Source organism: Carassius carassius, chromosome 8 (assembly GCF_963082965.1).
Source record: "Carassius carassius chromosome 8, fCarCar2.1, whole genome shotgun sequence".
In the NCBI taxonomy this organism is placed as follows: Eukaryota; Metazoa; Chordata; class Actinopteri; order Cypriniformes; family Cyprinidae; genus Carassius; species Carassius carassius.
The window spans coordinates 22,841,883-22,852,839 of NC_081762.1; the positions used below are offsets into that span (position 1 = coordinate 22,841,883).

General features: G+C 35.2%; 1 protein-coding gene and 1 long non-coding RNA gene across 2 annotated transcripts in view; one reads left to right on the forward strand and one right to left on the reverse strand.

Annotated features, from left to right (window-relative positions):
• The first annotated feature begins 963 nt into the window (after window positions 1-963).
• Window positions 964-9,650, forward strand: LOC132145570 (regulator of G-protein signaling 1-like). Its single transcript, XM_059556695.1, has 5 exons — window positions 964-1,637; window positions 3,381-3,442; window positions 3,632-3,762; window positions 6,464-6,630; window positions 9,125-9,650. The coding sequence occupies exons 1-5, from the start codon at window positions 1,173-1,175 to the stop codon at window positions 9,293-9,295; spliced, it is 996 nt and encodes a 331-aa protein (XP_059412678.1). The 5' UTR covers window positions 964-1,172; the 3' UTR covers window positions 9,296-9,650.
• A 923-nt stretch (window positions 9,651-10,573) lies between these two features.
• Window positions 10,574-10,957, reverse strand: part of LOC132145572 (uncharacterized) — a 229,446-nt gene continuing 229,062 nt past the window's right edge. Inside the window, exon 2 of the long non-coding RNA XR_009434486.1 lies at window positions 10,574-10,879. This is a non-coding gene — a long non-coding RNA (uncharacterized LOC132145572). The remainder of the gene's footprint in view (window positions 10,880-10,957) is intronic.

Sequence of the window (10,957 nt, forward strand, 5' to 3'; positions counted from 1 at the left end):
CAGTGCATAATGCCCGTGATCTTCGGCCCTTAGACGGTACTGCATCACATACAGGAATGCTACTGTAATGGACATCACAACATGGGCTCAGGAATACTTCCAGAAAACATTGGCGGTGAACACAGTCCACCGTGCCATTCGCCATTGCCTAAAACTCTATAGGTCAAAAAAGAAGCCATATCTAAACATGATCCAGAAGCGCAGGCGTTTTCTCTGAGCCAAGGCTCATTTAAAATAAACTGTGGCAAAGTGAAAAACTTTTCTGTGGTCAGATGAATCAAAATTTTAAGTTATTTTTGGAAAACTGGGACGCCATGTCATCCGGACTAAAGAGGACAAGAACAACCCAAGTTGTTATCAGCGCTCAGTTCAGAAGCCTGCATCTCTGATGGTATGGGGTTGGATGAGTGCGTGTGGCATGAGCAGATAACACATCTGGAAAGGCACCATCAATGCTGAAAGATATATCCAAGTTCTAGAACAACATATGCTCCCATACAGACATTGTCTCTTTCAGGGAAGACCTTGCATTTCCCAACATGACAATGCCAGACCACATACTGCATCCATTACAACATCGTGGCTGCGTAGAAGAAGGATCCGGGTACTGAAATGGCCAGCCTGCAGTCCAGGTCTTTCACCCATAGAAAACATTTTGCGCATCATAAAGAGGAAGATGTGAAAAAGAAGACCTTAAACAGTTGAGCAACTAGAAGCCTGTATTAGACAAGAATGGGACAACATTCCTATTCCTAAACTTGAGCAACTTGTCTCCTCAGTCCCCAGACATTTGCAGACTGTTATAAAAAGAAGAGGGGATGCCACAAAGTGGTGAACATGGCCTTGTCCCAACTTTTTTGAGATGTGTTGATGCCATGAAATTTAATATCAACTTATTTTTCCCTTAAAATGATACATTTTCGATATCTATCTATCTATCTATCTATCTATCTATCTATCTATCTGTCTGTCTGTCTGTCTGTCTGTCTGTCTGTCTGTCTGTCTTTCTGTAAAGCAGCTTATCTCAGTGATAGGTAGTTAGATAAACATAAGTTGAATAGGCACTGTATGTATATTGAATGTAATTCTTTTTGTTTTGTTTTTTAGTTGTTCTTTCTCTAGGCCTCTGGCATTCTCTGTGTCTTTCTTTCTCTCTTTTAAAACCCAGCATAATGCTGCGTAAGTTCAGTTCGGAGGGTGCGTTGCTGGAGCTGGATTTCCTGCCCTGGGGGGATAGAGATGGGACTCCGGACACCTCGGATGATCAGCCAGATGGAGCCTCAGCATCCTACCCTTGCACCCCAGATGCAATGTCGGGGAGTGCTGGAAAGGGGGAGCTCAAGAGAGATCACAGCGTTAGTATGGAAAATCTGGTCGACTTGGAGAAGGACTCTGGTTTGCTGAAAGTGACGAATTTTAATGAGAGCTTTAAAGCGTACAGTGACAGCCAGCTCACTGGCACTGCTAAAGGCAGCTGTGAGAGTGTGGGAAAGTGTGAAGCACAGCACCACTCCCCGTCACCCACACTGAAATATGGCCAAATGCACGTCTCCCCAAAACCTCCCCACTATCACCGACAGCAAGCTCGGGCCAAACTGGCAGCTGCTAAATTACACCTTAAAAGTTTGTTTGGACAGGTAAGTTGGGAGACTTTCTTTAGAGTTAATGAAGTATATAAAACTACTTTAAAAACCACATGTTGACAATTTGAAGTTCATCACGACACAATTATGAAGATTTTTCTCCTGGTCCAGTCGAATTATCATTAATATTTTTTAAACTTGTAAAAAATATATTTTTCCAAATATAGCATTTTTGGATGTTTTTAACAACAAACACTACTGTTCAAAAGTTTGGGGTCGGTATTATTTTTATAAACGTTTTAGAAATGCATCTCAAGCTCACCTAAGCTGCATTTATCTGATCAAAAATACAGTAAAACAGTAATATTGTGACATATTATTGCAATTTTAAATAACTGCTTTCTATTTTTATGTATTTTAAAATGTAATTTATTCCTGTGATCAAAGCTGTATTTTCAGCATCATTGCTCCAGTCTTCAGTGTCACATGATCCTTCAGAAATCATTCTAATATATTGATTTGCCAGTATAATGATTTTATTATTTGAGTTGAAAACAATTGTGCTCCTTCATATTTTGTGGAAACATGACACTGGTTAATAGAACTTTTTTTTTTTTAATTGAAGTATTTTGTAACATTATTTCCTGTCATTTTTTATCAGTTTATTGTGTCATTGCGGAGTAAATTATTATTTTTTTCTAGAAAGAAAATATTACAGACTCCAAATATTGAACGGCACTGTAATTCCAATTTGTTTTGTAACACACCCACACGTGTGTTTGTGTGTATTTTTTAAACTTTTTTTCTATATTTCTATTTTATTATAAAATATATATATATATATATAGATAGATAGATAGATTTGTTTGTTTCAGAAATATTTACAACAAATGATCGTATGTTTGTAATTTGCAACAACAGCTGGAAATGTAACCACTGTAGTGTAAATCTATGACTGCTATGTTCATAATTGCTTGGAAAATTATGGCATAGAGCGCAAGACCTCATTGATTAATTTATTATTCTCCACCCATTCTAACTGAAGCCAAGACAATCAGAAAAGCTTTCAGTTGTCATTCAGCTGGATAACAGTACCTCATTTAAGTCTGCAAAATTTGGGGGAAAAAATGGTACTTTAAACATCACAGAAACTGATAAATAGAAGATCATATAACAGTGTAAGCACTGGACTGATATGGAAAAAACAGTTCCTTCAGCTGGTCTGAAACGTTCCCACACTGTCTGATCATCGAACCATCTTTATTGTTGAACCCTATTTATATTTTTTACAGTACAAGATGTCTTTCACATACATCAGGAGCAGCAGCTCTGCTTCTTCAGAACTCACAAGCCAAGTGTGATGAAGTCAAAGACATGAATGCAGTTGTATTACACAAGTAGTCAAGCTCACTTTGAATCAGTTTTACCCCTTGAGATATACTGTTGCTTTGTCCAAACAGTAAAAGCAGAAGCAAGCTCGGAAATGGGAACTGAATGTTCTGGTGTTGTATGAGGGAATCACTCTATTGAAGCAAATGGGTGTTTTTTTAAAAACTACAATATTGTTGCAAGAAATCGCGAAGAGATACCGTGGAACAAAAAAGTTCATGCTTTGAAATATTTTGGCATCTGATAGATCCGGCTTTGTGAGAATGATTTCCATGACGTAACACCTTCATAACATTCAAGTCATGGAACGTTTGTGTAAATTATACTTCCTTCCTTGAATCAATTCATATCATCATAAAAGTTTTATGTAGTGTTAATCAGTGACCTTTTACTTTTTTTTCACACAAGGGTTCACCGCAGTCCTCCCATTCGAATCTGGCCAGTGCAGAGCACAGAGCGAACGTAACCAGGTTAAATCTATCACCTCAGTCACATATTTTATCAATTTCATCTTCATTTCACTTATGGCCTATTCTCTGTCCGCCACTTGCAAAACAACCCCTCCCAGGCCCTTTATTTTGGTCCCACTCTTATTGATTCCACACATTTTTTTCTGACTCTCTTTGTCACGTATACTGTCACCCTCTTGTCTCTCTCAGCACTAAAGAGAGGCGTTCTCGAATGCCTTTCCTCAAGCAGTGGAGTCAGGTGGGCCACAGCACAGCTCGACTCAGCAGGAAGGAGATGGAAAGTTGGGCCAAGTCCCTTGATGCTTTGCTGGAAAGCAGAGGTGAGCGCAAAGGACACTTTCGATTCACCATCAACATGGGTCATGCTAAAGCAAAGCTGTTGTTCTGCTAACTTTGACCTGGAACGCTGTTCTGGCCGACTGCCCGTCCATGCTTGAAATGTTGTTTTTAGGAAAATGATGCGTGCAGAGAGCATCATATCCTGCTTAGTATCAAATACTGGATCATGTAGCATTACAATAAACAACGAATACTTTAATACAGTGAGGATGCATTTAATTGATCAAAAGTGATAGCATTTATAATGATACAAAAACAACTGCTGTCCTTTTGGACTTCTGATTCATCAAAGAATCCAGTTTCCTCAAGTTTTTCAACACTGATAATAATCAGCATATTATAATGATTTCTGAAGGATCATGTGACATTGATAACTGGAGTAATGATGCTGGAAATTCAGCTTCGCATTATTGGAATTAAATATATTTCTATATATATTCAATATAATAGTAATTGTAATAACTCGCAATAGATTTACTGTACTTTTGATTAAATAAATGCAACTTTTGAACAGTAGTGCATAGGTAAGGTTGGTTTGTGTTCGGTATAATTCTGTGGTTCAGTTATGAAACCCATTTATTACATCATTGAAACACCCTCGACACTGCTTCCTCTTAACATTGAGGAACCACTTTCCTGTGTAGCTTCAGACGTGAGTTTCCAGAGAATTCCCAAACAGCATGAAACAATATGAAGAAACTAGATAACGGAGTAATGAGCTTTTTCCCCCCAGAGGATGAGAGCGCAGATGTGTAATTGCACAGATTAAACCACCAAGACTGTTATATTTTCAGAAGGAAATGAGAGTGCGCATGATGCCAGGCTTTTGTGAGTGGCTGTCAGGGTTAAAAGAGTCCAAGCACAAGGTCTCTAGATAGGATTCGAGTCCCATTTTGCACCAGGCAAAAAATGTTAGTTGGCTTTCTTAGAAAAGTAGTTGCGCTGAACTGCATGATTTGGGGCATTGTTGAAGTTAGTAGCATAAAGTGTTGAAGCTTTGTACTGTACTTACTGAGTATGACTGGGAGCAATAATAAATAAGCCTTAGAAAGCAATAATGATAATTAGTGCTGACCTCGAATGTGAGAATGAAATGCATGTCTCATAACAAGTTCTAAGAAACTGTAAGCTTTTATTATTAGTGCAGCTTGTGATGTGTAAACAGTGGACTAATGGGTTATGCTTGATACCTGACGTCGCATTCCAGTGATTTTCATTTTTTAATTATTAATAGTACTTACTTAATGATTAACAGCATCTCCTCTTCTCTTAAGACTGCTGTTGAACTGAGAAAAGTCGTATTGACCAGTTGTTGTTTTTATTCTTATTATTTCTGTTCTGTCCTTTTATAGTTTATCAGTGTGACAGACCTCATAAAAATCTAATAACACACTGATACACATGAAGCACAGTTTGCAGTCACAGCTGGAAAAGTATAATATGCAATAAGGAAATGTCTATTGTGTCGCTGCTGTTTTGGAAAATAATACTCTACATATATACATAATAGATGCTTTCTTTGAAAAGGGTATTGTTTAATGAGAAAAAAATTAACATAAATCCCATGTTCTGTTAGAAATGTATTATTTTATTATTATTATTATAATTTTTTAGCTTTGAAAATGTTAAGGCTGTGATCTCTTAAATTATAAAACTTTAACTTATACCATATCATACTCTTCATGTAATCTGTTGAATTGATATTTAGTTTATTGTAGAATTTTAGTTGTGTATTGTATCAAACCGTATAATATTGAAGAATATAAAAAAAGATATATTTTATGGAAATTATATTTATCAGTAACTATAAACTCAATTTTTAAGCTTTGCATTATTTTAAATGAATTTTAAAAAAAAATCCAATACCATAATTTATTCTACTTCTACATTTTAAATTGAAGTTCAGTACTTTTTTCCCATATTTATTTATGCTAGTACATAGGGTCAAGCTAAACCTGCAGAAAAACAAACAAACACATAAATATGAATAATTAATAAATAAATAGATAAATAATAGGAAAATAAAGGAATAAATTATTTGATAAAACAAAAATAAGTCATATGCAATAAAATTGAATCCTGAATTTGTATTGCATTTTTTTCTTTACTTATTTTCTGTATTTATTTATTTTTAATTAACTTTTTTTTTTTTTCTGTTTTCATTTTATTTTTAAATATATTTATTTTTAATTATCTAATTATGTGTTTATTTCCAGATTTATTTATTCATTAGTTTAGGTCTTTTTCTTTTCCGTGGGTTCTACAGCGTTTCATTTCATTTCTGATCTGAATGATGTTGTGAACTGTGTGTTGGTGTGTGGACTGGTTGAAGTGTGGGAACAGCAGTGTGTTGTAACTCCAGAGCCCTGCCCTCCGTCCCACTTCTATTTTCACACTTCAGAGTGTCGTAACCTGCAGTCGAAGGGTTTTTAGAGAATCAGAGGGAATGAAGGTATGTGGTGCGAGATAAACCCTCATGATATCCATGTCCAAAGTTTTTCTTTCCTGATTTTTGTGCCGAGTGTGGGTCAGTGTATGGTAGAACATGCATGTGAGCGCGTCATCGGTGCCTCTACCAGCCCCCCCTCCCCCCCCCCCCCCTGCCCTTTGTAAAAATAAATACCTGATTTTCCCCCTTAAGTTCATTACGGTTCTTTCTCTTCTCACCTGTCTTCTCTTCAGTGGGCGTCACAGTGTTTGAAGCATTCCTGCGATCGGAGTTCAGTGAGGAAAACCTGCAGTTCTACTCGGCCTGTGAGCAGTACAGACAGTCGTCCAACAAATTCAGCCTGCAGAGACGGGCAAAAATGATTACCGAGACTTACATCCAGCCTGGTGCTCCCAGAGAGGTAGATTTATCCAAATTTGTCTACTGCATTAAAAATATTGCCTCCAAAATGTCCAAGCTACTTTTTCTCATACAGTGAAAATAAATAGGGCTGGGGCTGTTGAACGTATAAATGTACCATAGCAGTAGTTCATCAGACAACTTCATTATTTTTGCAAATTTCAATAATGCCACAGACATTTCAAACTTAGCCTTTAAATTTCGGTCCTTTCCTCACAAATCTATCATATGATTCAAGAAGAGTTAATATAATTTGTAGAAAAATAAATATTTTTAGAGCTTGATAGTCCCAGTGACTGTTTATAATAGCAAAATTAATTATTGTCCTCTCCTTACACAAATATGTCATCTGACTACAGAAGACTTAAAGAAATATACAAGTATTCCTCTATAATAATAATAATAAAAAAAAAGTTTTTTTTTTTTGGAGCTTGATAGTCCTATTATAAAAGCAAAGTAAATTCAACACACAAGGTCTCATACACCTTCAGAAGACTTAGAAAAAATATAATAGCACTTCTCTATGTAATTTCTTTTCTTTTTTTAGACCTTCATTGTTCCAAAAGAAAATTTAAACTTTGTGGCTTTTCTTTGAACAAATCTGCCATATGACTTCAGAAGTCTAAATTATATATAGAACATTGTAAAAATAAAAACAAAAATGATATTTATTTATTTAATAGTATTTCTTTATTGGAGCTTGATAGTCCTAGTGCCTACTACAAAAGCATATTAAATTCCATCATATGACATATGACTGAAAAAACTGTATAAAATAATAATTTCTATAATAATAATAATAATAATAATAATTGATTTTTTTATAGCACTTGACAGTCCTAGTAAATTTGAGTAATGTCCTCTATCATATGATCTAAATCTATCATGTTAAAGGGTCAAATAAAGATGGAAATGATGTGTTTTAGCTGTTTTTGAAGATGGCTAAGGACTCAGCTGCTCGGATTGAGTTGGGCAGGTCATTCCACCAGGAAGTGGAATATTATAAAAAGCGTTTTATTATTAAAGTCTTTTAAACTACTTTCTATTCTAGTTCTATTTTATCTATTTGTTGACTTGACCCTCTAACACTTGCTCTCTCTATTCTTTTTCTGTTCAGTCAACTTTTTATATATATATATATATATATATATATATATATATATATATATATATATATATATATATATATATATATATTAGTGCTGTCAATCAATTAAAAACTTTAACTAGATTAATCACAAATTTTTTCTGTGATTAATCGCAATAAAAAAAGAAATGTTTTTGTACGTTTTTAATATATTTTTTAATGTAATAATTTCACAGTTAAATTTAAATTCTTGTTTAAATGACATCTTTTTATGAATGAAGGCCAGTATTACTGATATTAATAAAGCTACTGATTTTTTTTTTTTTTTTTTACATTTATTATTAGGCTTCAAAAATATAACAGTTTTTAATTTAAGTAAACTTAAAACAATGCTAACATAAACCCATAATAAATGTCATGTTTACTCCTGCCCTTCCTGTCTTAACAGTTAGGAAATATACAGAAATTTAATAAAGTTATCAAAGTTATATGCAGTCTGCACTGCATAAGCTATAAATTAAATAGTTAATCCTTGTTAAAGCTACAAAAGTTATTTAGTCAAGAGCAGCGAGTCATTTTCTCTGTTCCCTTTGTTCTTTAACTTTACTGACAGGAAGCTTTATTGGCTGCTGTCCCTTTAAGAGCAGACAGACACGCGGATCTCACCGTTTATATACTGTCTATGGATCTCGCCTCATTCTCTCACAACTCTTTTTGTTCATTTTAGACTTTATATAAATCATTTAAGATTGCTCTTATGAGGATAATCGACAAAACTGGCACTTTGGGATGTTTATTGTTAGTTTAAGCGCTTAAGAGAACTGGATCCTGGCGCCCTGTCTATGCATTGTGTGTGTGTGTGTGTGTGTACATGTGTGTGTGTCACATAAGGGCATTCACAGACAGTGCATTCTCTTTTGTCTTGCCGTGCTTGAAATGTTTAAAAGCATTTAAATGAATAAGAGCGTGATCATAATGTAAAGCTAGCCAACGGATGGCAGAAAATACGGATGCTGCGTTAATTGCGTTAAATATTTTGTCACACGTTAAACCAGACAAAAATTAATCGCATGCGTTAACACGTTAACGTTGACAGCACTTATATATATATATATATATAAAACCTTGCTACGTGTGTTAGACAAACTGAGCCATATCATGGCACATTATTGCTCTTTTGTTGGTTTTGATTGATTCTATTGTCATCATTTCAGTCGCTTTGGATAAACACATCTGCTAAATGACTAAATGTATATAATATCATATTAATTCATTTGTTTGTCTTTTTGGGAGCTTGACACTCTGTCCCACTCCCTGTTATGAAAGCAAAGATAATTTCGAATATCCTTCAGTTTATCATTCTTGTGTGAATATTTGTGAACGGTGAACTTCTTTCCAACACGTTTAGGTGAACCTGGACAGTAAGACGAGAGAACTGACCCTAGAGCTCCTCAAAGCCCCCTCTCACACTTCCCTCTCACATGCCCAGAGACGCATCTACTGCCTGCTGGAAATGGACAGTTACCACCGCTTCCTCCAGTCGGAGATCTACCTCACACTACTGAGGGACTCATATTAAATCAGGAGCGGGCCAAATGTCCAAAAGCCGAGTAATCCTAAAAACTGAACGGACATCATGCCTGGACAGTGGAGACGCCAAACGTGTCTCTGTGATGAAAAAAAGAAATCATCATAACTACTGAATATCGTTTTAGTAAAATAAAAAAGGGAACAGACGAGCAGGGATGAGGCGTCTAAAGGGTCATGCAATGGGGAAAGGAGTGCTGACATTTTACAAGTTTGATTTTTAGTTGCTAGATTGAAACAGTATCACTGGACTAAATGGTATGTTGACAGGCAACAAAGGGAAAACACGTCTGGCAGGAAAGGGCTGTTCAGTGAAAGGCCGGAGCACTCATTAGGGTCAGACCAGCACTAATGACTCATTCCTCGAATTCACCTTATAATATAGTTAAATAGAGAATCAAACAAAAACTCAAGCTCTCAGCAAGACAAAATTCAAATAGACCGTTATCTAAATAAGCAATATGAACACAATTACTTTAAATAAAAGATGAAAACTTCCTTGAAGGCCCGATAGACGGACAGTTTGAGTTTAAAATGTTAAAATGTGTTTTAGGATATTGTGATTTTATGATCACAGACTGTATATTAAAGCTGTATCTGTCATTAATTTGAAAAAATGTGACTGAAGACATGGAAATCAAAGGTCTATCACTGTCTGTCACATTATTGAAAAGGGTTTTTGGTTGTTTTTTAGGTAACTGTAGAATTCAGTAAATGTCACACATACTTAAGTGACACTGTAGAGCATGTTGCTGGGAAATGTCAGGTTTAAAATGCAGACACTGAGCAGGAACCTGATAGACACCAGCACTAATACCATCCCATAAGCACACTTACATTTCCGAGACTTCAGTTAAAGAGCAAATGACCTGAAGAGCACTGTATTCTTATTATCGTGTACAAACACCTGAAGAACAGCACAAAAATGTCCACTCCCATTTTTTAAATGTATATTCCAGATGAATGCACATTGTGAAAATGTTCGGCTGGAAGATGTAATGTGTTGTATGTATTTTAGTGTCTGTGACTGACACATTGAAGATGGTACATGTATTATTACTGTAGACATGCTACTAAGAAATGCATGCACTAATTTCCTTGGTCAAATGTTCTCCAAGGGTTTAAATCTGTTTATCTGAGAATAATATAAATGATTTCCCTAAGGGAATGATGTTATTATGTGATCAGTGTACAAGAATGAGCATCAGTTTGACTGTCAGGGTATTTATGTTTGTTTGAGAGCAGCGATAAAAATGAATCGAGCGGAACAAATGTTCAACCATTTAATTTAAATTCCACCAAAACGTCTGCACTTTTGCATAGACCTGTTTGTGAAAAACATGATAAAAGATCAGATTATAAAATTGTGATTATAAAAGCACAAGCCATAAAATGAATAGCTGAAATGTTTATAAATAGGATTGATAAAAAAAAGAGAAAAAAAGTTACAAATAGCTGCTGATATTATTTTCATGGTCTTTTTCACTTTTGTGGTTTAATAAAAATTCCTTAAAATAATTTCCCTCATTATTCTCAACTGCAATGTCCATTTCTGTTCTTAAAGGGATAGTTCACCCTCATGTCGTTCCAAACCCGTAAGACCTCCGTTCATCTTCAGAACACAAAATTAAGATTTTTTATGAAATCCGAGAGC

Bases quoted from the DNA above. Each gene is read 5' to 3' on its own strand.
- LOC132145570 (XM_059556695.1), top strand. From the start codon at position 1,173: ATGCTGCGTAAGTTCAGTTCGGAGGGTGCGTTGCTGGAGCTGGATTTC. The intron at 3,443-3,631 runs GTTAAATCTATC...TGTCTCTCTCAG, and splicing joins CACAGAGCGAACGTAACCAG to CACTAAAGAGAGGCGTTCTC. The intron at 3,763-6,463 runs GTGAGCGCAAAG...TCTTCTCTTCAG, and splicing joins TGCTTTGCTGGAAAGCAGAG to TGGGCGTCACAGTGTTTGAA.